The 26,009-nt window shown below is 53.1% G+C and overlaps 13 protein-coding genes across 13 annotated transcripts; 4 read left to right on the top strand and 9 right to left on the bottom strand.

Annotated features, from left to right (window-relative positions):
• Positions 1-1,115: 1,115 nt before the first annotated feature.
• On the bottom strand, positions 1,116-2,081 carry CH63R_10693 (uncharacterized protein; the record flags this gene model as incomplete). Its single annotated transcript, XM_018305667.1, has 1 exon — positions 1,116-2,081. The coding sequence occupies one exon, from the start codon at positions 2,079-2,081 to the stop codon at positions 1,116-1,118; it is 966 nt and encodes a 321-aa protein (XP_018155091.1).
• A 641-nt stretch (positions 2,082-2,722) lies between these two features.
• On the top strand, positions 2,723-3,009 carry CH63R_10692 (uncharacterized protein; the record flags this gene model as incomplete). Its single annotated transcript, XM_018305666.1, has 2 exons — positions 2,723-2,843; positions 2,891-3,009. 2 exons carry the CDS (start codon positions 2,723-2,725, stop codon positions 3,007-3,009), a joined length of 240 nt encoding a protein of 79 aa, XP_018155090.1.
• Positions 3,010-3,698: 689 nt separating this feature from the next.
• On the top strand, positions 3,699-4,810 carry CH63R_10691 (uncharacterized protein; the record flags this gene model as incomplete). Its single annotated transcript, XM_018305665.1, has 2 exons — positions 3,699-4,485; positions 4,566-4,810. The coding sequence occupies 2 exons, from the start codon at positions 3,699-3,701 to the stop codon at positions 4,808-4,810; spliced, it is 1,032 nt and encodes a 343-aa protein (XP_018155089.1).
• A 32-nt stretch (positions 4,811-4,842) lies between these two features.
• Positions 4,843-5,476, bottom strand: CH63R_10690 (uncharacterized protein; the record flags this gene model as incomplete). Its single annotated transcript, XM_018305664.1, is given in 2 exon segments — positions 4,843-5,299; positions 5,319-5,476. 2 exon segments carry the CDS (start codon positions 5,474-5,476, stop codon positions 4,843-4,845), a joined length of 615 nt encoding a protein of 204 aa, XP_018155088.1.
• A 21-nt stretch (positions 5,477-5,497) lies between these two features.
• On the bottom strand, positions 5,498-6,120 carry CH63R_10689 (uncharacterized protein; the record flags this gene model as incomplete). The annotated part of the gene is made up of 3 exons (XM_018305663.1): positions 5,498-5,643; positions 5,794-5,969; positions 6,074-6,120. The coding sequence occupies 3 exons, from the start codon at positions 6,118-6,120 to the stop codon at positions 5,498-5,500; spliced, it is 369 nt and encodes a 122-aa protein (XP_018155087.1).
• A 1,194-nt stretch (positions 6,121-7,314) lies between these two features.
• On the bottom strand, positions 7,315-7,733 carry CH63R_10688 (Secreted protein; the record flags this gene model as incomplete). Its single annotated transcript, XM_018305662.1, has 3 exons — positions 7,315-7,342; positions 7,400-7,599; positions 7,638-7,733. The coding sequence occupies 3 exons, from the start codon at positions 7,731-7,733 to the stop codon at positions 7,315-7,317; spliced, it is 324 nt and encodes a 107-aa protein (XP_018155086.1).
• A 1,919-nt stretch (positions 7,734-9,652) lies between these two features.
• CH63R_10687 (uncharacterized protein) lies at positions 9,653-10,996 on the bottom strand (the record flags this gene model as incomplete). Its single annotated transcript, XM_018305661.1, has 1 exon — positions 9,653-10,996. The coding sequence occupies one exon, from the start codon at positions 10,994-10,996 to the stop codon at positions 9,653-9,655; it is 1,344 nt and encodes a 447-aa protein (XP_018155085.1).
• Positions 10,997-12,002: 1,006 nt separating this feature from the next.
• On the top strand, positions 12,003-13,322 carry CH63R_10686 (Protein BTN; the record flags this gene model as incomplete). The annotated part of the gene is made up of 2 exons (XM_018305660.1): positions 12,003-12,090; positions 12,157-13,322. The coding sequence occupies 2 exons, from the start codon at positions 12,003-12,005 to the stop codon at positions 13,320-13,322; spliced, it is 1,254 nt and encodes a 417-aa protein (XP_018155084.1).
• A 296-nt stretch (positions 13,323-13,618) lies between these two features.
• CH63R_10685 (uncharacterized protein) lies at positions 13,619-14,611 on the bottom strand (the record flags this gene model as incomplete). Its single annotated transcript, XM_018305659.1, has 1 exon — positions 13,619-14,611. The coding sequence occupies one exon, from the start codon at positions 14,609-14,611 to the stop codon at positions 13,619-13,621; it is 993 nt and encodes a 330-aa protein (XP_018155083.1).
• Positions 14,612-15,968: 1,357 nt separating this feature from the next.
• Positions 15,969-17,436, top strand: CH63R_10684 (Alcohol dehydrogenase; the record flags this gene model as incomplete). The annotated part of the gene is made up of 6 exons (XM_018305658.1): positions 15,969-16,127; positions 16,248-16,326; positions 16,397-16,540; positions 16,608-16,721; positions 16,823-17,017; positions 17,141-17,436. 6 exons carry the CDS (start codon positions 15,969-15,971, stop codon positions 17,434-17,436), a joined length of 987 nt encoding a protein of 328 aa, XP_018155082.1.
• A 269-nt stretch (positions 17,437-17,705) lies between these two features.
• Positions 17,706-20,512, bottom strand: CH63R_10683 (BRO1-like domain-containing protein; the record flags this gene model as incomplete). Its single annotated transcript, XM_018305657.1, has 4 exons — positions 17,706-18,132; positions 18,187-19,429; positions 19,485-20,193; positions 20,261-20,512. The coding sequence occupies 4 exons, from the start codon at positions 20,510-20,512 to the stop codon at positions 17,706-17,708; spliced, it is 2,631 nt and encodes an 876-aa protein (XP_018155081.1).
• A 1,226-nt stretch (positions 20,513-21,738) lies between these two features.
• CH63R_10682 (Ph signal transduction protein) lies at positions 21,739-23,340 on the bottom strand (the record flags this gene model as incomplete). Its single annotated transcript, XM_018305656.1, has 1 exon — positions 21,739-23,340. The coding sequence occupies one exon, from the start codon at positions 23,338-23,340 to the stop codon at positions 21,739-21,741; it is 1,602 nt and encodes a 533-aa protein (XP_018155080.1).
• A 347-nt stretch (positions 23,341-23,687) lies between these two features.
• On the bottom strand, positions 23,688-25,926 carry CH63R_10681 (uncharacterized protein; the record flags this gene model as incomplete). The annotated part of the gene is made up of 5 exons (XM_018305655.1): positions 23,688-23,966; positions 24,757-24,786; positions 24,846-24,998; positions 25,050-25,608; positions 25,826-25,926. 5 exons carry the CDS (start codon positions 25,924-25,926, stop codon positions 23,688-23,690), a joined length of 1,122 nt encoding a protein of 373 aa, XP_018155079.1.
• Positions 25,927-26,009: the final 83 nt, after the last annotated feature.

Here is a 26,009-nt window from a genome sequence, read left to right as displayed (position 1 = left end):
CATTGACGGGGCGACGACGGAGCTTGAACATCGAAGGATCTGCAAGGAAGCGAGTTCACCAGAGACCGCTCATCGGCCGGGCTTGCCCCTATTCAACCATAACGGTAAGCATTGTGGTAAGGCTGGGGGATTCAAACTTGCGAGTCTGAATGTTCTACAGTTCGACGTGTAGACCTAAGGATTCTAGAAGGTACTGAAACAGTCGTAACTTTGGATCAGGCGTTTTTGTGGCAGAGCACCATCCCCTGTCGAGCGCTTATTGTCAAGCTTCCTATCAATGTCGGAACGACATATGCGGAACAAACTTCAGAACAGTACATACGCTTGAGAAAAATTGTAATTCCTGATCCCTAAACGCTCGCTGTACGCTCATGCTCAACGCATGCTCAGTCTTCTGCGTTTTTTCTGCCCGTCTTAAAGCCATCGCCAGGAACAATCTTTTGATCTTCGAATTTCAAATCGTCATCTCGCAAGACTACTGTCCTGTTCCGAATCTTGCGCTGAACTTTCCCCACGAGAGCACGTTGCCACTATGAAATTCTTGCCTGCCGCTCTAACCAGTGTCCTGAATGCCACTACGTTTGCCGATCTCGGTTAAATTGATACCCGCCAGACCAAACAGCCGGCATCCGGTGAGAGCGATGCGTGTAACGGCGGCAGAGGCATTTGCTGAAATGGCGTCTGTTCCGACATCAGCAATGCTGGAAGTGCCACAGATTCAACAACCAATGCTGTCTGCAAGTAGAGAAACCGCATTATCTTTCAAACTGGGCTGCTTAGTTTCACTTGTACTTGCGCGCCTAATGAGATGACACAGGTTGGGGTCGGTCCAACAGGGCTATTTGGTGCCAGTATTCCTAGACCTTAACTAAATACCGACCTAGTCAATAACCCATCAATTGAATCGAAAGCAATACGCAAACTTCACTTGCTTACGATACAAACGCAGGACTATCTGTAATTCTCTATACTTTGCATGAATACGGTTGCTCCTAGTACAACAGAGGCAAAGACTTTTCATACTTCTTTATTCTAAGGAACGCTTTCTAGCTAGCATCGCTACCAATATAATCCTTGCAAAGTGGATCTCCTAACGCAAAAATTGATGACGCTGATCAGGCAAGGAGGAAGGCGAAGCTGAGAAGACACGCAGTAATCCCGACGATGGCACGAGGCTCTTTTGGGACGGCGCCGCTCTCGTCGGTGTTCAAAGCATCCGGCATTTCCTCGCCATCGGAGTTGAACGTCCTCATGCAGGTGAATTGCACGATAGGGCTGCCACCTTCCTCGTCGTATAGAACCGTGAATATGGGAGTCACTCCTGAGCGGCCACCCGAAGATCGGCTGCTGACCTCTCCTGTGGGAAGAATCTGTCGCATCTCAGCAACTCTGCGGAGCTCGTAGCTCTCGGGGATGACGGGCTGGCAGCCTTCGCTTTGGAGCCGAACCGGACTGGGAGAAAGGTCCGCACCGGAGATTGGGCCTCCGGTGATGTTGATGAAGCCGGTGTAGCGTCCGCAAAAGGACAGTTCGCGGTTAATGTTGGTGTTGAGAAATTGCGCCAGCGACTTGCATCGTGGCAGCGAGGTGCCTCCGGTCTGGTTGCTCTGAGCGCTTCCAGTGTATTGGAACCGCTCTACTAAACTGGTCCTTTCGTTCTGACAGCTATCGGGCATTACTGCGCGGCAAGAAGTTGTGTTTCGCGCGCTGTCCTCCGGCAGTCCAAATGTCTGCGCCTGATGTTGCAACATCAGGGCACATACGGCCCTTTCGTTGCTTGAGTTGTGGTTGGGTGGCACGCCGACATAGAGCGTCTGGGTGGAGAATTGGTAGCCTTCCTGGGATGCAAGCACGCCATCTGGGCTGCCGTCGACAAGAGTGAAGGAAAGTTTTTCGCCCGAGATAACGAGGACTTCAGAGGCCATTCCCACCCCAACGGCGCGGAAAGAGTTGCCCGATGCACAGACGCCCTGGTTTTCGGAATTGATGCAAGAGAGAGCGCTGCACGACGAGACCTCTGTGTCTTGGGCAGCAACCGAGGCTATATTAAGAACCACGCCAGCCAGCAGTGCTCTTCGCATGTTGATTTAGAATTGAAGTTGAAGATGTAGAGACAAATCCGGTCGATGCCAACGAGTGGTCTTCTGTGCAAAGGCGAAGTCCCAGGTCTCTTTTGTGAAATGGTCCATGGATTGGTAGAACTGGGTTGGCACTGCTCTCAAACTGTCCGCGTCCGATAAGCTCTTTTGTGGTTGATGAGACTGAGACAACCAAAGGATAACTGACAATGATGTCACTGCGTGCTTGATTCCGAGCTTGATAAGAGTTGTTCTTCCTCGCTTGGCGACAGCCTTGGTCAACGACGGAAACCAACTCCGATGGTTGCCGCTCGACGATTCTCTTGGACAATATGACGTAACTAAACAATGGGAAGTAACGCCTCGTGAGAGCTGAGCATCCTAAGATCGGGCATGGCCATTCCTACGTTGATGATTCGATGGCCACCGGCGTCGTAGCAAGGTTGCATGCATGTACATTCCCGGAAATGCCTTTAAATCCACACATCCAACCCCTTGGCTCTTGGCTCTTGGCTCTTGGCTCTTTTCCCTTCCTGGCCCCTCATCGCATCTCTCTCCGGGTGGCTCGGGACAAAACCAACTTTTACAATCGTGATGACCCCGGAGACTGTGCTGTTTGTCTCTGTGAATAGCCGAACTGCTCAATGCGCGTGGGTACCGTCTGTATGAGTTGCGTAGCGTCCACTTTCGTCAGGTGTTGTCCCGTTCTTGGTGATCTCGTAGGCCCAACAAGCTCGGAAAGTCGCCGAGCGGGACCGGTTGGAGGTAGGGGAACGTCGAAGAAGGAAAGCCGAGGGCTAACCCTTGTACAGCATGCTTGATCTGGTCTTCTTATCCTCGTATTCGGGCGTTTCGACCCGTGGGTAAGCTGACAGAGATAGGGGACCTATTTTCTCATCAGTTCGCGTGCGGTGCTAGCTCCAACCACTGAGGTTGTCTAACTTGGCACGGTTCTATGATGTTTGGCAAGGCCGATATCATGTCAACTAGTCCATCAATTCTCGTTGGTCCGCATCTGGTGTTTTTTTCTTGTCAAAATGCTGGACTGGGTTTTTTTTATAACTCACCAGGAGTTGGAGAGTTCGTGTATAAACTCTGGCCGAGTGGTTCTTACATCATATCAGCATTTATTTACCTTGCAGAAGGGAGCGGGGATGAGTTGTGACGAAAGCTCGATGTTCACTTAATCGTTGAGTGACGGGTGGTGGGTGGTGACGCAGTCGGCTTGTTCGTACGAACTCTCTCGCCGCAAGGCGACATTGGATTTGGAGTTACTCTCTGTATTCTCGGAACTCCCTCTTGAGCAACCAACCATGTTCGCGAAAAAAGGCCTCGACGCGAACCCCAGATGTTTGCGGGTTCTGTACCTGAGTTTCCTGAGTTGCGTTGTCGTCTTGTTTGGGCTTCTCAGCTATACCTTACAGCTGCACTTCGATCTACGCTTGCCCCGTCCGTCTGTAGACCACGCCAAGACGCAAAAAGGAGCCCAGACAGCCTTTCACTCGGTGGATCTTCATGACCTTAAGTACAGCATCGTCTTGACAGCATATGTAGGTCGTCCCTCAGTCCAAGTCCAATGCGTTATCAGCCACTGTTACTGACAAGACCCAGAGCGAACACATGCCGCTAGCCGTCGACTTCCTCCAATCGCTCATGTGTCTTTGTACTGACTACAAAGAGATCGACATTAACGTCATCGTGTCGGATTCAGGCGAGGTCGATGCGTTCAGGGGGGCTGTGGACAACCTGACGAGCTGCGGGGATACTTTCAGCATTTTCCCTGTCCCACCGAATAACGTGAACGGACCGAAGACGAATGGTGATATTATCAACATGTTTGATATTCTCCCGCCAGTGTTTCATTCAATAGTAAACGGCAAAATCACGCGCGAGGATACATCGGCGGTGCTCCGAGAACGCGGGAAGTACCAGTACCAGACGATCAAGAAATTAGCGGCGGCCGCGACGCTCGAATACGACTACGCGCTTTGGCTGGACTCGGAGTCCATCGTCGTCCAGCCATTCAGCATACACCAGATGTTCGATGCCTATGTCGCAGCCACAACAGTATGGAGATCGCGCAACGCGAACCACGACGTGATGCGTAACATGATGTCGGGTTCGGCCGGTGTGCTGAACCGAACCATCGAATCCTTCGGTCCGGCGTTCTGGAACCTGGAGAGCCAGGAATGGATAATCGAGAAGACCGTCATCGACGACCTCTTCCAGTACGTCGAGATGGTACACGGCCAGGACTTTTGGTCGGCGTGGGCTACGCACGGCGCGCCGTTCGAGATCACGCTTTACAACATGCATATCCAATCCCGAAAGCTGGAGACCACCGATCCCATGTGTACAAAGTACCGGACCTTGGAGTCTGAAATGGAGATGGAGAAGTACGGCGTGTGTAAGTTCAGACAGCATTTCCCTCTGTAGACATAGCCACCGGCGTGTTTCTCCGACCGACCGACTGACTGGCTTGAATAGTATCGGCGAGCTCGCAATTTGTCAAGGATGCTATGACACAAACCGGACTGTTGGAACGGAGTTGGCTGTTTCTCCAGGTCCCAGGAGTAGCGCAGAAGCTATCCAACATGTTACGAAACTACAGTTTGCAGCTGTACCGGCTGGACGATATCGACATCGCGCCACCGGAAGTTATTGACAGGTTCTTCCTCGACACGTCAATACACCTTTTGTGCTCGGGCGCCTACGCTCCTGGCCTACAATGATGTCGATCGCAGTAACTCAACTAGTACCTGCACTAGCATCTACACTGTCTCTTTAATAGGCGTCTAAATAAAAACAAGACAAAAACAGTGCGGCCGAGTAGGTATGTGGACACTAGCGACATCCAAAGCACATCTCTTAGATAACCTTGCGTCCAACCCCGACGAGCAGCACTTTCTAAATCATCCACGTTAAGCATGTCAACTTTCTCCTCAATCAAAACCTTCCAGATGTAATCCCTGTATCCGATAGGCCAGTCAGGGATATCCCAGTACCTGGACCTGAGCCCACTTTGCCTCGCTACTTGAACGTGGGCTCTCACTTTGTTCCGTTGTTCTTCAGTGAAGCCGGTCCGAACCGATCCAATTGTCGTCTTAAAAGAAGCCGAAGCATAATATGCATCATTTGCGGACCACAACTGGCCCGAGTTGCTTGCCAGCTGCCTAGGGGGGGGCTGATAGTGGGTCAGGAGGCCGCCAGAAGTTATTATCCTGTGCCAAAGTGCTCAACGGCGCATCTATGAATGTGTTGTGATAGGTTCCGTAATTTGCGTAGCTTCGATTGCTGTGGTCGAAAAAGGTGACTCGATCCAGAAGGCCCGTCCCAACGACTGTAATGGGGCCTGGCCAGATGCCTTGCTTGGTAACAACTCCTGGCGACGTTTCCATTTATTTAAAACGTGTGAGAAACTATCTTTTTCGAAGCAGGTCAAGCTGCTTTACTAAAAGCGGCCAGGTATCTGTAGGGTTTGTTTTGACGTCAATTAGGAGAACAAGGGCCATATCCAGCTGGGTGTTGAAGATACTGCGGGCCTGTTCGAATAGCGTAAAGGACCCTTGTCGGTTTTAGTACTCAAGGATTGTCAGCAGCGGATCTAGGTACATCTTCTAGAGAGTGCGCTCGCTCGAAAGAGAGCTACAGTTATGGCCAACGAGTAGATCAAGACTGTTGTTACTAAGCTAAATGTTAGCCTCTGCACTTATACAACCTGCTGCAAGTGCCGAAAATAATAGGTATGGTCGCCAGTAATTGTTGTAGGAATGGAAATTTCGAGATACAACTGAGCGGGTGAACTCAGTCAGCCAGCGAGAGATGCCATCAACTAGCTTGCCATCAGTTGTAATTTCATTATTGGAGATAAAATCGTAAGGCAAGACCGCCCTAGCGGAGAGAGAGGTTTGCAGACAAAAACCAGGAAATAGATCAGGATTCTGCTTAAAGTAAGTCTATAGCCAGTCCATAGGCAGCTCAAGATCACAGCTTACATTATGAGGGATGTTGCAGCGGCTATTCCGAACGTGGGGCCCAGCATGCCTATTGTTGCCCAACCGGCCATGCAACGCCATGTGCCTCTGCATAATCCCAATGAAAGTATCCAGAGCTTGTGAGGAAGCTTGCTGAAGCCATATAGGCCTTCTGATTTGCTGTCATGGCTTTCGCTCGTTGCTGAGGAAGTGGCGGTGGACATTGCTGGCGAGTGGTCCGAGTAGTTGTTGTTGGCCCAACGCGGGCGTCTCGACCCATAACTCATACTTGGCGCACACGAAAGGTTCAGTACAGGTTGAGTGAGACTGCGTAACGAGGACAAATGTGTTGAACTTGGCGTGGATTCAGGAAGAATTTCGGCATCTGTGCTCGTTCTTAACAGCTCGCAACCTGGCCTTATGCGAGAAGGACTACAGGACATTTCAGGTAGCTAAAACGACTGCTCCGCCGTATCTAAGCAGCCGGGATCGGCTGAAGCTGGTCACACCAAAGTATCCCTACACATATCCAATACCAAGGCGGCGCCGCTTCCATTCCTATTTGTTTCGTGTGTATTATGGGGACTGAGGGGTTTTCTGAGGTTGGTAACCATGCAAGATTTGTACATGATCCGTGGATACCACTAATTGCTCAGGGAGTGTCCGCATCGTGAGAAGCATTGTTCACGAATCTTGTGACATGGCCAAGAATAATGCACGTGACTCCGTCTAACTTCTCTTCCCTGGTCACAAAATCAAGCGGGGTTTGATCTCAGTGTGACCACGTTTTGACCTCGGCGATGATCCTCCGAGCTAATTTGACCCGGCTGATGAGTTTCGTTTGAAATTGTTCCTAAAAGACATAACGTGGCATTATCTCCAGAACATGAACGAAAACATTTAATGAACCAGCAATCGTACAATGTGTTAGCACAATCCATAGATTAACAGCACGAAAGAAGGCCAGATAGTCTGCATAAAGAGGCTGTTCAAGGGATAGTGCAAATTTGACAAATCTGCCAGTGTGCGTAGGGTTTATTGACAAAATTACTCTACAATGATTGAAGATAAGAGCTTCATACACTTCTTCTAACAGTATTGCATCCACTTGCCCGGAAACTTTGAAGCAAACCGTGCAGTTGCCGAAAGTCATGTTATCCTCTGCACATGCATGACCTTAACCGAACAAAAAATGTGTCGTTTGGAGAAAATACAAGAACCTCATTCTAGAAGAGGAGATGTTGCTGAGATCAACGGCGCGTTTAGCAGTTGCCGACGTTGGGGTCGGCGCTAGGTACATTAGCTCAAGGCATTCTTAGAAGAAAGAATTGAGGGTAAGGTTCTTACCGAGGCCTCCAAGCACCCTGATTGTCTTCACCGCCAAAGTTGCAGTTCGTGATTGGGTTCTTGAGGAAATGGATGCAGGTGGCATAGTCGAGTGTACGGCGAGGACCGCCGTCATCTCCGTTTCTCATGCGAAAATTCACCCTCACGCCCCCGCCCATGTTTTTGCAGCCGTATTTGTTTTCGCCACCATTGAACTCAACCTAGTTCATTCCCTGCATTGTTCCTCAGCGAGACGAACAGCCTCAAGCCTGATGTTGCCCCAGGCCTGGCCTCCTCCATAGCAAGCAGAAGCAGACGCCGCGAAGGCAAGGACGGTGGTGAGGGAGAAATGCATTGTAAGAAGATAGGGAAGGGTGTTTCAAGATTGTGAGTGAGATGAAGATGATGAGTGAGAACAGAAGTAGAATAGTAAGGGAGCTTTGGATATATTTATACAGTTTGTCTCGCTGAACCTACTCTCTTGGATATCATGATCGAGTAGGCAGAAAAGCTAAGTATTGGGAGCTGCAGGAGATGCGGAACCACATCCTGGCTGATGCGAACTTACATGCAGTCCTTTGTTGGAGGCTTTCCATGTCAGCTGCAGGTTATCGGACGCTCATGAAGAGCATATTGAATGATTATGGATTGTTGACCCTGCGATAGGTTGGGCTACATGGGAGCTGCAGTGGACTCCGTCGAGTCCAGGTCGGTGCGACCGCAGCCATGTCAAATGCGACAGGCGTTAGAATGCATTCAAACCCTCAAGCTCGACCAAAAACTTGTGGCCTGGGCCAAGAGGTATGTTGAAAGTACTCAGGACATGTCCCATCTGAAACACACATATCGCAGTCATCACTAGTCAGTCTTTTCTGGATTGGTTTGTTGGAAGACAGATATAGGCTCAAAGAGCACCAATTACAACGTCTTTCCCATGCTCAATAGTTTAAAAAGTCAGTAAAAGTGAACAAGAATGAATAAGGGGTTTAAAGCATAAACTAATACACATACAAACAGGGCAGCAGCACTGGTGATGCTTGCTGGTATTGAAGACGTGCAGTCACAAGGCAGTACCCCCACAATGTTGCTAGGATTTACATCAAGCAGAACAGAAATATGAAGGCCATTTCAAACCAGGCTTGCTTGCTTCATTTCTTGTTGGCTGAGCTGCAAGAATGGCTTATACTTTTCTTAGCCGACAAGAAGCTCAGCGGGATCAAAAGGCCCAGTTCAAGACGTAATGTATCCTGGAAATGGGCGTCACACGCCGCTTTACAGCGTCAGTCCAAAATTTCTGGCAAGGGTTAACAACACAAGTTTGGATGGTGATGGGCCATAAATTTAAAACTGCAACCTGAACTGTGTAAGACTATCCGGCAAGGTGGCTATTCAACTCCATGCTTATTGGCTTTCAAGCCCTCCAGACGTACTGGACTAAGTGAAGACATTCAACTAGTTCTGTTCCTCCTTTCCTTGTGTTCTGCTTTATTAGGCTCTTCTGGCTTGTAGCTTTTGCTTGGAGTCACTTTAAAGATCCTCTTCGTGAGCGTTAGGCGTTCGCGAATTTATGGGGTAGCGTGCTAAAAGCGATAAGCTCAAATGTTGCGGGAACTAAAAGCGAGCCTCTTTCGGAGTGACTTCCGACTGGACTGTCGATCTCCCCTGTCAGCATAGTGGATATTCTGAGACGAGGCAACGGCCTGACAAGGCCTGAGTCATGTACCTCTTGGCTGCTCTTGGATTCGCCGCAAGGCCCGCTCCACCGGAAGATACCGACGGAAGAAGGATTGGGGGCCCGGCCCTTCCTGTGTCACCCCCGCACAGAAGGAGCCTCTTCGCTCATTTGGACCCTAAAACGGGGCTTGCCATCCCTCCTTTCTTTTTCGACGAGGAACGAGCACCCCCCTGTAGGGCTAATTCAGGTAAGAGTTCCGGCACCTGTTGGGCGAAGCACCAAACCAACCGCCAAATCAATGAAAACCAAGCCAACCAACAGACTTTTGTCTGGTTCAAAATTGCTCTCTGTGGGGAAAGTTGCCACCCTTTTGCGTATACTTGATCACAGACTGGAGTTGTGCTCTCCACGTCTTTCATTTTGACTTGACGATTGGCCGAATACTGACTGGGTCTGACTCGTGACCTGGAACTGGAACACTTGGCAAGGGAATCTGGAATGGGACTGGAACTTTTGTCACAGGATCCTTTGCTATTTGCACGATTCACTGAATACAGCATCTCTTTTCCTCATCCACAAAGGTGGAGTAGAATTGACTCTTAGATTGACACAGCTTCCTCCTTGTCACCAAAAATCAGCTCATGCCACTTCGTTTGACCTTTCAGGCAGATGCCGTCCCAATCCACAACTGTTGTTTCCGCCCCGTCATTTGACCACCTGAGGCTTTTGATCGTTCTCCTACCCGAATCCTCTGGTGGTGCCCAGTAGACAATCTCCTTTTGCTCCGTCGCCCCAGCGGCAATCGTCGCCAGTGGCCTTGGACTTTCCTGCTGCTGGAGCTGAATAGTGACCAAGTCTCGAAGATGTGGGTAAAACCACGTCATGTTCCACCAATTCTCCAACCTCCATGCTTTCAGACCCGAGATGTATGCATTGTGATGGATTGCAACCGGAGCGTTGCCGAAGAAGAAGTCAGTGTAGAGAGGGACATCAGCCCACGAGAGTCCACCTCCCTGCAAAGGGCTGTCTGAGCCTCCGAGATCTGTTGGCACATCGGGCACTCTGACACTGCCTGGTACGCCGGCCTTCTCTGACGCCTTATGCACGGCTTCTCGGTCGACCCATCTGACAAATGAGCCATCCTCTTCAGCCGAGCAGGTTGGAGGCATCGTGCTGAAGGTGTAGTCTAGGCCGATTCCGAACTCAAAGCGCTGCCCGTCGAGAGCTGCTTCCGCAACCTTCCGAACTTCCCTGGACAAGTCCTGCGGACGGTTCTGATTGACAGGTGGCAGGACAGAACGGACCCATTCGCGCCACATCTCTTGCTCTCCAATGACCTCCGCAATCAAGGCCTGGTCGCTCCATAGTTGGCGCCCTGTCTTTGAGACGGCTTCGACCTTCTCTACACACCTTCGAAGTGCCGCTCGCAGAGCTCCCACTTTCCCCATGATCATTCCGCTGTTCACACATCTCGGTCGAACTCTCCTGTATTTTCTTGCAGAGTCCGCAGAAGGGTCGATCTTGTCCGTATCTTCTCCATAAAAGTCCGAAGGCAGTGGCGAGTCAGGCCAGTGAGGGTAGTTGGGCTGAGAACCGGATTCTGCGCCGGGCTGGCAATCCTTGGCTGTGGTGATGATTATGTTTTGTTTTGGCGGGGGGGCGGGGGACTGAGGATCATAACCGGAATCCGTCCACGTTTTTTGCAGTCTTTTGTCCGCCTCGAGGTTTGACTTGTGGAATCTCTCAAGAAGAGCTGAGGGAGGGAGCTGAAACCATATGTCGTAGGCGTCAACCATGAGTGCAATGTCGTTATCGGCAGCGTGGTCCTCTTCGTAGACCGTATCAAGCGCAAAAAGAAGGGACTCCAGTTTCGAAATGTGAGAACCTGCGAAGTGCCAATCAGGCCGGTTAAACTCTCCGTTCCAGTTCAGCAGGATAGGCATTGGATATCCAAGAGCAACTGCAGAATGTACGACTTTGCATAGGTTTATGCTGGGGCCATCGGCGGGCATAAACAACCGCAGATGACGATGGCCAGTGAAAGAATCGTTTTCTATGGCCGAAAAATTCAACTCTGCGAGCTTCTGACGAGTCCCTGCCCACACTTCGGTCTCTTTAGGCCATCTGTAATTAGATGTTTTCCCCTTAGACACAACGCAAAAGGCATCAGTTTATCGTTTTACAAAGGGGGAACAGGATACAAGAGAGGTTAGACCTTCATTAACAGGACCCAAGGAAGAAGACAAGAACATACCAGAATCAAAACAACCGTGAGGATTGTAAGTGTGATCCAAAGTAGACCGAGTTTTGCTGCGCTTATGCAAGCTAGCACATTACCCAACCGCTTGTAGATAGTTCTTGCAAACGGTGACCGAGTCCCCGCCATTATGTTCCGAGTGAAGAAGAGTTTCATGAATGGTGCTGCCGAACTGTGATCTCGAATACTGTACCGGAGAAAAACTGTCTTTCCATCGTCGTTTCCCAAGTACAGTTAAATACGCTACCTGATTGGAACAGCAGGGGTTCGATGAGTTTACTGCTCCCACCCAACTGACCCCTGCAACATGTGCCAAGGGTCATTGCTACAAGATTTCAGTCTACCCCATCTCGTGTTCGGGGAGCGGCCCGCTTTTGGCGCGCTTTCCACAAAAACAAAAAAGGGGATGCTTTATATTCTGTCACCCGGGTGTCTAGGTATGCCCGAGCAAGTTCCTGCGGGGTTCAGGTAGGGATGGTGGGACTCGACTGTCATATCGCTTGTGTTGGAGCTCGGCTGGGTGGGTGTTCCGGGCGGAAACCCTTGGGTGTAATGTCTAGCAGGCCAAGCAATGATTGTCGTTTCTGCACTCCTCAGAATTTCCTTTCATCTTCCACTTGCTTCTCCTCGACCTCATTGTGTCTCTGGTTTTCCCCCTCTCAGGTCCTGCAGAACTTTGACTTCCGACTGAGATGCACACGAAAATGTCTTCAAGCCAGCTGGATGGCCCGCTTGTTACCAAGTACCGTACGCGAACGTTCTTAGGCTTTGCACTGATAGGTTTGCTCTCCTTCTCCCACCGACTTTTGGCAGTTTAGTTTGAGGATGCTAACTTCGTCTTCACAGGTCTTGCAACCACCATCCTCACACGCGTTAGCCACGCAGCAAACTATCTCATCATCCCATACCCAAAGGCCATCGTCCTCCTGCTCGAGCTTCTTCCGTCTTGTCTAGCCAAACTATTGCTACCTTCAGTCTTTGGCTACATCCCTCAAAATGCACGCCTTGTCCTGTTGGCTGGATTATGGTTACTAGTCAAGGTTGTCGTCTCCGCTACGCCCCCGAACGTACTGCCTCCTGTGCGCGTTCTGATGACACTGTTGGCTGCCTCCTCCTCGGCTGCTACTGAGCTTTGTTGCTTGGACTCGGTTCGACGCTATGGTCGCCTCGGACTCATTGCCTGGGCTGCCGGCACCAGCCTTGGCCAAATGGCAAATGCTACATGGCCTTTAGTGCTGACGTCGTCCATGGGAATGACACTGAGGGAGGGGACTGGATACATGTATCCATTGATTTTCACGATTCTTTTTGCCTACTTCGTCGTATTGCCAAGGAGCTCTTCTGCAACTGGCAATGGAGATGTTGATCTGGACAATCGATACACAGCGAGCTACTACGACACATCGCTGATGGAGGCCACCTCGACGACACTGGACAAAGATCCAAGGAAAATATCTCGGAACCCCGGAACGTTGGCTGCTACGACGATGCAGTACCTACCTACAATATTTCTTGCTTCAGCTGCGCAGGCCATGGTGTTTCCCGGAGTAGCCCTCGCCCTCGATGGTTCTTCGTTTTCCTCCCTCCTGTCGTGGACATCTGCGCTTGCCTTTGCGCTTTATCTTGGCAATTTCACAGCACGATTGTCAACAATTCCATTCCGACTTGGGAACCACAGGGTTGTTTTGATTCTATTAGCCTGGATGGTGGCCTTGTTGTTGGCAGACTCCATCTTCTTCCTTGGTTCTAGTTGGGTTGTGCTTGGTGTGGCCCTTATTTCTGGCTTGTTAGGAGGCGCAGTATACATTGAGGTGTTTGACGGCGTACTGAAAGCGGTTTCTGACCATTCGGACTGCTTATTGAATCTTGGTATCGTCAGTGCCGGTGACACAATGGGCAGTCTATTAGGCGGGTTGGTTGGCTTGCTATGGGAGGCGGCAATTTGCAGTATGACTGTAGATACAGGGAGGTTCTGCCACAGAGCCCGTTGGAACCGAGACTACAGTCTGTAACTGGCTAGGCATGTGTCTGACTTAGTTTCAACGGCTTGGTAGGGGTTTCCCTTCTTGAGAGTTGTTATTAGCACAAGCACAATAGATGTAAGCGACAACGACCCAATCGTACTTGAACAACGCGACGGATGTGTTGGATTGAATAAGCACGACACCATCCAATACAATTGATGCGGAAGACGAAAGCAAAACTGCATGTTTGTATTTTAAATAGGGGTTGTCTCGTAGCCTACCCCATATGTGTGCATTGAACGCTGTTACACGTAGCTATTCCAACAAGTGAATTCTTACAACTCCTACACTAAAATCCCGCAACTGAACAGTACGCTAGACACGTGGCCAACTGTGCTGTTCCCTGATGGAGTAGCACCAGTCACGTACCATGCATGGCCCGTTGAGCGAGCGACCGACGAGGCGGATCCAAGCAGGGGCGAAGTGGCAGCCACGAACTTCCCTCCGAGCAGCAGATCAACCCCAATGACCTCCCGAGGGCCGTTCGTGGCGACGTATGCCCATCGGCCGTCACCCGAGAGGGCAAAGTCGTCGCCAAAAGTGATGCCGGAGGCAAGCGTCTTGACAGGGCCAAGTGCTTCTCCGCTTGCGAGGGATATCGGTACCCTGGCAAAACGGCCCTGGTCCAGGCTCACGAAATAGAGGTAGTTATCGCGGATCCGAATGCCATTGACACCAATCCCCAGGCCTGTGGTCAGGGGAGCCATCTCGGGCTCTTGGACGGCCGTTTCGTAGACGGCCGTGTCAACGTTCAGGCGTATGACTGTGCCCCGAGAGGAATCCGAGATGAGGAGGCTTTTGGTGTCGTTGCTGGAGAGGCGAGCCATGCCGTTGAGTTGCAGAGCCGAGGGTATTAGGGTAACCAAAGAGACTGAAGCCGGCTGGAGGGTGGTACCGTTCCGGAAGGCCTGGAAGTTGCGAAGGTCGACCTTCCACACCCCGTTCGAGTTTTCCGTCGACGTGAGGTTGGAACCAACGACGAAGAAGACGTCCTTCTCGAGCTCAGCAATCCCCAGGAGACCTGTTACACCGGAAATCCGAGCAACCGGGATCGGCGGGTGTTCTCCATGGGGCGACAACCCGAACAGAGTTGACGAAGCGACGGAGGTAACCAGGAGGTCGCCATTGTTACGGACCGCGATATTCTCTAGCGACTGGGTTTCCGGAATGACTTGCAAGGTTGTGACGCTGGTTCCGTTTTCGTGGCTGGTGGGAGTCGACAGAGCCGGGGGCAAGAAGCAAATGGCCAACAGCCCGAATAACCGATAGGCGGACATCTCAAAGAACATCATGTGGACTATGGTGAAACATAAAAAATAGGAATAGAGATATGGCAGTATTTGTACAATTCCACGAGAGCAAGGGCTTTGATTTACAAGACTACGTGAATCCAGGAGATAGGACTCTTAAACCCGAAATGTCAGCACCGCCTCCGCGACTCATTGCTGACAGCCAGAATAGTGGGTAGGCCGGACCCGCCGAAAGATTGGCAAGACGTTGAACCAAGCCTTCGAGTTGGAAACCTTGTTTACGGTGAAGTTTACGATGGGCTACGATCATACCTCACGGAAGCCTTGTACGTCACCAGTGGATAAACGCACTGGTACATCCTCGCGATGAAGAGCGGAAGCTAGGGGGTTGATTTCCACGATCCTGTGTCAGCCCCGCCTTACCTTTTCTCGAAATCAACATTAACGAGGGATCGAAGCACTGTTGAGAGGGGTTGCTCGTGGGAGAAACGAGAAACAAAAAAGGAAGATATAGCAGAGGCGATGGAAGAGATGACGCCCTATGATGCTAAATCTAGGCTAGTCGCCATCTCCCTCGTCTGAAAATAAGCTTTACAAAAGACTCGAGATGGCATGTACGTTGGAAAATAAGACCCTAGTGCTAAATTGCCGCCTAGAGTTGCTCACCTGGTCGCATACGATATGTGTAACGGCGACTAGCCGCTCGCTTCCATAACTCCGCGGCATACACCAGTTCTACAAAGTCTGGATGTACGGATCAAGTCCGAAACTCTCCGCAACGAGCAACTAGACACAGGGATGATGCGACAAGCGTTCACACTTCCGCTTCGGGTGCCTTCCTATGGCGCGGAAGCGAGTGGGAATCACACGGAGCACGGAGGCGATTCGACCAACACCGACGACGCCCCACAAGAAGTTCCCCCCAATGCCTGCCGGACGTTGTCCGCGGCCGCGCGAGGGCTTTTCTGCTTTCTTTGGTTTCACGAACCCCTCTTGACACCTACAGATCACCGGAGGGACCAGATCCTTAAGTCCGTTTCTCTGAGGATGTTGTCGAGTTGGGTGGGCGGACATCTGGGGTCATTCAATGGACCGACGCCACCAGATCCACGATCGGCACGTCAATAGCCGGGGGGGATCGCAGATAACACCTCCATAACTCCATGGTTGCGCTGCGGGAGCGTCCCCCACACCCCCCCTTGCAAAGGCCATTATTACATCACGGAGGGCAACATACTCACCAAACCCGACTTATATGACCTGACTGCAATCCTCCAGCCTGGGCGTCTTCTTAATCAACGACGAACCTCCCGAATCTTCACGGCTTTTGTCAATATCATCTTCACTACACTTTCAGCCACATCAACAAGCAAAAACCGCCGCCATGGTCAAGACGTTCTCCTTCCAAGACATCCAGGTCAACTCGCCCGGCTTCGGCGCCATGGGCCTCAGCTTCGGCCTCGGGAGCAACCTCACCCTCGAGGAGGCCGAGCCCGTGCTCCTGAAGGCCATCGAGCTTGGCTGCACCTTTTGGGACACCGCCGTGAGTGACACAGCTTGCCCGTTGCCCGATGACTTCCCCTCTGGCAAAGTTTCCTATGCCGTTCTTCCATCTCCTCATCCCCTCCTCGCTGGGGCTCTATATGCTGACAATAATCATTAGGTCGTCTACCAGGCCGGCGTCAACGAGAAGCTCCTGGGCGACTTCATCCGGAAACACAACGTCCGCGACAAGGTTTTCAGTACGTCGTGGTCGTCGTCCCCTTTCCCCTCACAATTTTTTGTTCTCGACTGACATGGCATTGCCAACAGTTGCCTCCAAGTGCGGCTTCGCCGTCTTTGAGCAAGGCATGGCCGTCACCAACTCCGCCTCCCACATCAAGAAGTACATCGACGGCACCATCGAAAGGCTCGGGTTCACCCCGGACCTCTACTACCTCCACCGCATCGACCCCAGTTAGTGACCTTGACTACCGAGCGTGGGCTTCCTCGACCCTCTCTTGCTAACGCCTCCCCCTCGTAGACACGCCCCTCGAGGAGTCCATCCCAGCCCTCGACGAGATCCGCAAGGCCGGCAAGACAAAGTACATCGGCCTCTCCGAGTGTTCAGCCGCCACTCTCCGCAAGGCGAACTCCAGTAAGTCTCTGTTCGAACCCTTCCCAAAAGAAAAAAAAATGAGAGAATAGAAAAAGTTGGCCAAAAATCGAAAAGAACTCAGCTGACTAACGGACTAAAAGTCGCCAAAATCGACGCCGTCCAGGCGGAATACTCAGCCTTCGAAACAATTCACGAGACCGACGGGCTGATCGAGACGGCCAGGGAGCTCGGCGTCGCCTACGTCGCCTACAGCCCGCTTGGCCACGGCTGGCTCGTCGACGACTTCCGTTTCAAGAGCCCCGATGACTTTGCCCCCGATGATTTCCGGCGCGGAAGTGAGTTCTACTTCTCTCTCTCTCTCTCTCTCTCTCTCTCTCTCTTTAGGAGATTGTTTCCTCACCCAACAAAGTGTGATTCCTTTACTCTTTGCTAACAGAAGCCCTACCAAAAACCAACAGGCCCCAAGTTCCAAGGCGAAAACTTTTACAAGAACAAGGCCATCGTTGACGAGATCAAGAAGCTCGCTGCCCGAAAGGGGTGCAGCCTGCCGCAGATTGCCCTCGCCTGGGTCGCCGCCCAGGGCATGATCCCCATCCCCGGCACGACCAAGGCCAAGCGACTCGAGGAGAACTGGGCGTCGAGGGACATCGACCTGAGCGAGGAGGAGAAGGGGGAGATGCGGCGCATCATCGACGCGGCGAAGCCGCATGGAAACAGATACAACCCGACACAGCAGGCCATGGTGGGGCACTAGGCGGTAGCTGTTGGCTATATAAGAATACCTAATTGCTCTTTTTCCCGTCACAAGTTCAAGAACAGTCAAATCACCCGATACGCCTTCCGGATGATGATGGACTATAAATCTTTGGTATCTATTACTTTGCGACGGGAGCTGTAATACTTATCTAGCAATTCAACCTTAAAACCCTACCAACGCCGCAACTGCTCGCTCATCCCCTAAGACCCAAACCAAACTCAATCTCTCCGCCTCCGTTCTCTGGGCGGGGGAAACCGTTCCGTGTCCTATCCGAACTTGATTCCCGAGGCAGGGTTCCAGGTGCCTCCCTGCGGCGGCGATTGTCCGCTGGCCGATGCCGGGGCCGGAGCTGGAGCCGGAGCCGAGGCGGATGCGCCAGGTTGACCCCCGAACTTGATGCCCATGTCGGGCTGCCACATGCCTGCCATAGCAGCCGCAGGTCTCGGGTGCTGAGGCTCGACGGTCGAGCCGGCCCAAGACTGGATGTGAGCCTCGACAGGCGAGTGCACCTCGTGCCGAGTGGGGGGTTGCTGCGGCTGAGACTGCTGCTGCTGCTGCTGCTGCTGTGTCGTGCTGGGAACGACGCTCGCGCTGAAGTAGGACTGGGACCGCGGGTCGTAGCTCGAGCCAGTCGGAGAGTGTACCGGTGATCTATTGATGTTCAGGGAGCTTAGCGGCGGCATACTGAGGTCCCTGGGTCAGATTTAGTTAGCACAAGCACCTGTCGCATTTGGAAGAGCGACTTACTCTTCGAGGCTCTTGGCGTCTATCCGCCGTTCCGCAGCCCAAGCCTTGACCGGATCCCGGAAATTCTGGCCCACCACCTTGCTCAGGTCGTTGTAGAACTTTCGTCCGACATCGACGTTGTTGACGATCTCCTTGTATTTGTAGTAGGCGTTGTCGAGCCTCTGCAGAGCCTGTTCGCGCTCGCGGCTACCACTTGACAAGTTCCGCTTCTGAGCCTCAAACTCCCGGTTGACTCTCTGAACCTCGGCCATGAGCCGCTCTTGCTCGTCCTCCTCCTTCGCGACAGCCTCAATCTCGGCGTCGTACAGCTTGTCGAGGCGCTTCTCGAAGAAGTCTTCAAAGTGCGCCGGGACAATAGCTGTCGTCGGGTACGTCCTCTCGAGCCGAGCCGCTTCTTTAAGGATATCCGGTTTGATGTCGTCCATTCTAGCCTTCTCCCGCAGCGCCTCTGCCTTCTTTCTCCTCTTGGACTCTAGTCGGAGGACGTCGTTGTAGGCACCCCGAAGCCTTCCTATTACCGGTTTCAGGGGCTCTGGGATGTCCATCCGCCTGGAGGAAGGCACGTAGTCCATGATGGCCCGGTCCGATCCCGACAGCATCTCGAGCAAGTCCTGGACCTCCTTGTACTTATCTCGCACGACAGCATCACTGCTCGTACTGCTCGCAAAGTAGCCCTCGATCTCGGCCACTTGAGCCCAGAACCGACTTCCCTGGGGGTCGCTGCGACTGTCGGGCCTGGACCAACGATCGGTGCCGTACTTCCGTCTCATTCGGTTATCTTCCTCCTCCTCTGCCGCGAGGATCGCCTTGCCCTCGTTGAAGACCGCAAGATCGGCAGTCCGAAGCTTATCGATGTCGGAGAACGCCCGCTGAATGCGGCCTATGGCGTCCGCTTGCCGTATCTCTTCCGCATGGTGGACCAAGCTGTGAGGCAAGCCGAGCGGCTTCTCCAGAGCCTGCAGTGAGCCAGGTAGGTTGATGGCACTCAGCATGACATGAAGCTTTTCTGTTTGAGTTTCCATCTGTCCGATGATGTTCTCGTTTACTATACGATCGCGTAGTTGCTCGTAGATGGTGATGGCGGCGTGGACCGAGAACGGAACGAGCTTCGTGAAGAGCGCAGGACCAAACTCGGCCTGGTCTCCGAGGTAGTCGAAAGGGTTGGCCACCTGCGGAGGGACTTTGGCGACAGCCATATTGGCTCTATCGAGAATCTTCAGTTCCGACTTTGGCGGTACGGGTTCTTAGAATGTTAGCATGGGCTCCTCTCCAACATCTCCCAGGATAGGAACACTCACGAAGGTAGATGACGTCGTTGTCCTTCTCCGCCCGCTTTAGATCCTCCTCGACTTTACGTTTCAGGCCGTTCAAATCTTCGAGCACTGCCTTGTTCAGGTATCCGCCCCGACTCTCCTTCAGTCCCTCATTCACGCAACCCACAGCGTCCTGCAGACGAGCGACCTCTTCACCGTATCTCCTCTTCTCAAGGCAGTCGCACGCAGCGCGGTATTGCGCGGCACCGGCGAAGTGATGGTGCTTCGCGCTCATGTGATGGATCCAGGCAGAACTGATGGCCTCGCTCTTCATCGCAGCCTCACCCGCCAGGCTGTACAGGTCTGACACGCGGGCGGCCAAACGAGCGATGATGGCATCCTTGTAGCCGTCCATAACGGCCTTCTGCCAGAAGCATTCTTGTGATTGTGCCAGGAGCAGGTAAGAGAGCGACTCGAGGGTGTCGGCGTCCATGTCCTCAGGGGGGTCTGACATGCGCAGCTCGGGAAGGATTTCCTTCTGCATGTGATCCAGCACTCCGGATGCCGAGGCGAAATATCCGGCGGCGATTTTGAGTCCTTCCGTTCCTGTTCTCGACTGCGCGACGGCGAGCTGAGAGTACAGTGAGGCGAGGTTGTAGAGGATGTTCATTAGCTCGTACTTGAGGTTGTTTCGAACCATGGGCCGTTCGGTGTTGTAACCCAGCGCCGGATACCACGTGAACTCAGCGCCGATCTAATCACCAGACTCGTCAGTATTCCAGACCAATTCCCATTGCCATGAGAGCGTCGGGGAGACGTACGTCGATTGGGAACTTGCCGCCAATCCACGCCAGCTGTCCAGCGTAGGCCTGGAGCTTCTTGATGCCGCTGGGGTGCGGCTCCCTTACGTTGACCGCATCCCGTCGCAGGGCATCGATGACCTCAAGGTCTTGGCGGAACATGTCCGGGTGCTGGTCATATTTGGTATTGATGTACTGTCGTATTGTTGACGAGAGCGACAGCTGGGTGGATTTGCGAAAGGGGAGCGACAGGATGTTGGATATGCTGGTCATGACGGAGCAGTTAGAAAAGCCTTCGGGCGTTGGGTCCGGGAACAATAAACTCACGTCGCCATCGTGACAGGGCCACTCGGGGTGTTGGGAGTTGTAGCGTTGGGGAGCTTCGAGCTACGCCAGGTGATGAAGCCTCATGACTTCATTTCTGGGAACATGGAAGGAGAGAGCCCAACGCTGCGAACTGACGTTGGCGGGGCGCGGGTGCAACTGTGGCTTAAGCCCTGCATCAAGTGGGGGTGGGGCGTGGCTGGGACTGTTTGAGAGTCCTGGGTTGCCGTTGGTGCCTCGCCGTTTGTGTCTCAGCCTGGAAGACAAGGCTACCAGGCCGGAGCAGTTCGTCTCATCTTCCCCTGTCATCGAGTTATCTTCAGAGGGCGGTGATCCCGAGTTACCGGGTCTCAACAAGTTTGCCATGGGAGGCCATGCCAATGGTTTTATGAATGTCTTCAAGATTTTTGTTATCCTGGTGGTATACACAATCGTTCTACCGGTAAATTCTATACAAGGCGTAGTTGACTGCCTTTTCTTTGCACCTAAAACCAAACCAGGTGGTTGACCTCCAAACAAAAGGACACCCAATGGTCCTTATCCTTGAGACTCCGAACGTCCGGCCCTGTCGCACGTCTTTATGTACCGATTGCAAGTTTCGTCCATGCAATCCAGCTATGTGCAATGCAATGCCACAAGAGTAGAAAAGAAAGGTAACAAAATGATGATGTAGCGTTGGCTAGAATGCTTGCAGTGGTAAAGGAATACCCTGCACCATTCTCAAACGCCGAAAGCTCACTGCGAGCTGTATGCCCTAATCGGAATGCAAGTCCAACAGAACGATAGCTTTAGTTGATGAAAAAGGAGGGGGTATCGCGGGCCAGCGGATTATAATTATGATGTTGTTGTTGTCCAGGCGGTTTTGTCTGTCGTATTGTCCTGGATGGGAAGAATGTTTTTGTTGGCCCATGGAAACATCATCTAGCCAGCATTTGCCAGATAGCTTTCACGCTGCCGTCTAAATCGAATCTGGCTCGTGCCAGATCGGTCCAAGACCAGCTCGCCAAAACGAGCCAGTATGTCCTGGATTGGCGAAATGCTTTAGATGAAAGTATACTGCAAAGTGGCCCTTTTCATCTACTGCCTCCGGCCCGTCAAATCATGAGGCGAGTGATCTCACGGAGGATCCTCTGCCCGTGTCGTATCTTCGTGCTCGGGGGATGAGAGGGACCGCTTCATGTCGAGGGAATCCAGACAAGTTCGATGATGCCATCAATCTTGCTCATGGGCTCGCCGTCCTCCTCAACCCAGCGCTCGTCGTCCTTTCTCCTCGTGTAGACCTGAAGCACGGATCCGTCTTCCTGCACGTGAGCCTCCTGAAGCTCCCAGGCAATCTTTCGGCCAGTCTTGTGCAGGGATCGGCGCTGGGGACCGAACATGTAGTCCAGGTTCCAGCCAATATCATCGGGAGCGGGGGTGAAGGTGCGCTCCATCTGGTCAAGGTTAAAGTCGATGCCCTGGGGGTAGTGGGCAATGCTGAAGCCGTTGGCGATAATGAAGTCGTCAGCCGTGATGAATCGTTGGTATGAGCAGTCCTCGCCACAGGCGTGGGCAACCTTGGACGACTGGAAGGGCTTGGCGAAGTGCCAGCCGCCTCCCTTGTAGTGGTGCAGGCTCAGGGGCTTGATGCCAGACTCGTAGAAGCCAGCTGGGTCGCCGAACAAGTCAAGCTGCCACAGCTCCCACAGGTTGGTGAGGCGGACCTCGGTATTCTCGTAAATGCACTTGCGAAGAAGGATGTCGCCTTGGGGGCCCCAGCCGGAGTTGGCCTCCTTGACCTTTTGCTCCGTTTTGCACGACTCGTACAACTGGTTGATGGCAGCTGCGAGAGGTACGCTGAGGAACACGCCGGCACCGCCGAAAGCCTGGGATCCGTGGCGGTGAATGGCGTTGACGTCCTCGGAGAGGGTTCCGATGTAGAGAGGGTCGAGGTGGTCGAAAGTAGCAAACTTGTCAATGAGACCGTGCATGCTGGGGAAGTATGTGTCGTCGTCGCAAGTGACGAGCCACTTTCTTGTCTTCCGCTCGGGATGGTTGTAGAGGTAGGGTACGAGGGTCAAGTAGCGAACGGCCATCTCCATGGAGGGGTCCGAGTGCGCCACATCGGCGTCGATGCCGACTCTCTTGAGCCTGTCGCTGGCGTCCTTGAGCTCGGCGTCGCTGGCGTCGAGAAGGAGCAGCAGAAGCTTGCCGCCGTTGGACTTGCCGTTGCTGTCGGTTAGCCAGTGGGACCACTCCTTGATCGGACTGGTCTTGGGGTCGTTGAAACGCTTGTAGGTGGTGGACACGGCGAACATGAAGTCAGAGGCATTGACGGTGGAGGGGTAGGGGGACTGGGTGACGGGGACTTCCAGAGGGGCTGCGCAGTCCTCCGGGGCGTACGACTTGCCGATGTCGACCGTCTTGAACTTCTTGGGGAGGAAGTCCTGGTCCAGAACGGTGTAGCCCTTGCGCTGGATGGCCTTACGGGTGAAGGTGACGTAGCGCTTGAAGTAGTGGATCTTGTCGGCGAGGCCGTATTTGTCCTTGAGCGTCCTAAGGTGATCGGTGTTGACATCGCAGTTCATGACATGGGTCGTTGAGGGAGCGGGCTCGGCGGGGATCTTGTCGGAGAGAGACGAGGAGGCGTGGGACTTGACGGCGTCCAGGGGTTGTTGGTGTGTGATGGATGACTTGACACCGGTCCCCGTCTTCATGATGCGGCCGCGCACGTCGATGGCGTCGTTTCTCAGTGTGAGGGCCATGATGACCAACACGACGACTGCGAAAAGCAGCATTCTGGTGAGTGGGTTACGCATACTGCAGGCGCGATGCGGACCAGGCAGCTTAGCTCCCATTGTCCGGAAACACAAGAGTCGAACTGTTCTTCGTCCAGCTTGATTGATTGTGAGTTTGCGTAGTTGGTTTTGGAGGGCGGGGGGGTATTAAAATACACGTAATCGTCGGTGAGAGTCGTTATCGGGTTCTCGCGTGGTTCTTTTGGTGTACAGGCCAGTGTGTAAGTCTCGACAACGGCTCGACGATGCGAATTCGTTTTGGGTGGGAAGAGGCGTTCTCTCAAATAGAATACGGTATGAACAGGGCGAAGAAGTGAAGAAAAACACACGAGCACTAAATATAGTAACTAGCAGTGTTGCTGAGCGAGTGACACGATCATAGGACCGGCAAGTGATCGGGAAAGCTGTTTGCTGATGGGACTCTCTGCCACTCGGAACTCGAAAAGGCAGACAGGCAGAGGCTGGCGATCCAGATTCGTCGTGAGCTGAAGAGACAGAGGAGGAAAAAGAGCTGGAGGGGGAGAGAGTGGGAGATGAGGGAGGAATAGGTAGAAGAGGTCTGGTAGTCGGAGAGGAGGATCCTCGGTTCGGGGCGTGGAGTAGTGCGTGGGCTTCGCAACGGGAGGCTAGGACAATTAGGAGAGACAGGGTCCCAGATGGCGAGGTCTTTGCACTAGGGAGAAGGGGACTCGGTACAGCGGCGTGGAGCGGCGAACGGGGGGGGAGAGGGGCGACTTCGGGGGTGGGAAGAAAAGAGAAATTCGAAGGCAAGGGGGGGAGGGGCGTGTGGGTGGGATGGGATAAGATGGTCAGGAAGAGAGAGCATGGGGCGTGGGAAACGAACGAAGGAAGAAGGGTGGGAACGGGAGTGGGATGGGAAAAGAAAGAAAAGAGGAACTGCCTAGATATGACGACCAGGAAGGGGGACCGGATCGCAAAGTGAAGCCTATCTGTATTGTATGTATTCTTTCAGCGGGCATAATATTGACCGTTCGTGATAGAAACCAGCTCGGGGAGGGTTTTCACTCGACACCTCGAAAGACTGGAGTTGGCTGGTACCAAACGAGACTGGGCCAAGTCGGGCTGGTGTGGCCGCGTCTGCGAATGAGATGACGAGAGTCGAGACGACGTGGGAACGCCGGTGGGATTGGGTGATTGGCATTAAATTGGGCGCCCAGGGGTGGCCTGTCATGTTGAAGAGGATGGGCGACTTCCAAACCAGTCCGGGACACGGGCACACACACACAGAAGCAGCACAGTAAATACCTTGCGACACAGCACATATTAGGGAGGAGGGTCTTCACTAGTCAAGGTGAGGAGAGAGTGTGTTAGAGAGAAATAGGGGATGTGCAGGAGGAGGGTCCGCCAATTCTCAGATGCGCGGCTTAGCTACCTAAGGTAGGTAGTTCGACAAACCTTTGTCTGGTTGGCGGTAAGTGTCATCAGCTGTAGTGCCGAGCGGCAAGCAAGCACCAGCACGCACTAGCACCAGCCGACGCCCGTACCTCGGTGGTGCCAAAGAGCAAAGGCCACGCACAACCAGAGTCAAGGAAGTGAGGCAGTTCGGGTGAAGAGAAAGAGAGAGCGAGAGATAAAAAGCGAGAAAGGCGTGTTTCGACGAACCATGGACGCTTACCAGAGGCAGGGTGCAGGGGAACCTAGGACGGTACAGAGTACGATGTACAGTCACCTTGAGGCGGAAACGGGACCTGCAGCTTGCGTCTTGCATAGGGGCGGTCGCCGCCGAGTTGGAGGTTGATGAGGCGGGACGAATCAACCGTCGACGGCCGTCTTGTCACCCACGACATGCCTGATGATGGGTGCACACGCGGCGGTGGCAGCACCTCAGTCTGATGATGACGGACGGGGATGCAGATACCGATGGGGATGCAGATGAACACGGGATGGAGATGCGCCTCCCCATGCTCCCATGGTACACACGCGATGTATGTTCCCTCGTCACTGCATCTCATCTTGTCGCGCCTCCGCGCCTCACCTCCATCTCGAGACTGCAAAAGATGGGCACAGCGTGAAAGAGAGATCTCAAGGGGGTGCTCAACTGGCTGGATGTTGGCCCGTTGGGTGCGTGTGGCACTGCGAACAGGGACGGGGTTCATGGGTGCGCAATTGCCAGTGGACGGCAGGTGGGGAGGACGAGAGGTCCAGCCCGCGCGACCAGGGACGGGGAAGGAACGAAGGGAGTTGACTGGCCGCCAGGACCAGGATGCGATAGCGGCGTTGAAATGGCGCCGGTGGGGGGTCCATGGGCTGGCGTGAAGTGTGCATCAGACACATGCGCGCCGGGAATTCTCTCAGTCGCCGATGTGCGAATGCTTTGTGAGTTTATCCACAGGTCCCCCGCGTGCGGAATCCGGATTCCCAAAAATGTCGTTGCGGTACCGTGACGGCAAGCGTCCAACAAATTGATGTAGTAGACGCACCAACCCGCTAGAGCGTGCGTGGCATTGGGTACCGACCGATCTACCTTGTGACTGACATTCCCGTCGAGACGGCGTTGTCAACGGCGCCTATTCCTGACTTGCGCTCCATGTCCAGGTGCAAATGCCCCGAGCCAAGGATGGCCATGGTTATGTAAGATTTGCTCGCGGGTCTTGCGAGTCGTCCGTCTCAGCTCCCAAGCACTGCGGAAGGTCCGTACTCGACTCAAC

The sequence above is a fragment of the Colletotrichum higginsianum genome, assembly GCF_001672515.1.
Source record: "Colletotrichum higginsianum IMI 349063 chromosome 7 map unlocalized unitig_7, whole genome shotgun sequence".
NCBI classification, from domain to species: Eukaryota; Fungi; Ascomycota; class Sordariomycetes; order Glomerellales; family Glomerellaceae; genus Colletotrichum; species Colletotrichum higginsianum.
The sequence above is the reverse complement of the archived record's forward strand: the minus strand, read 5'-3'. Positions and strand labels throughout refer to the sequence as shown.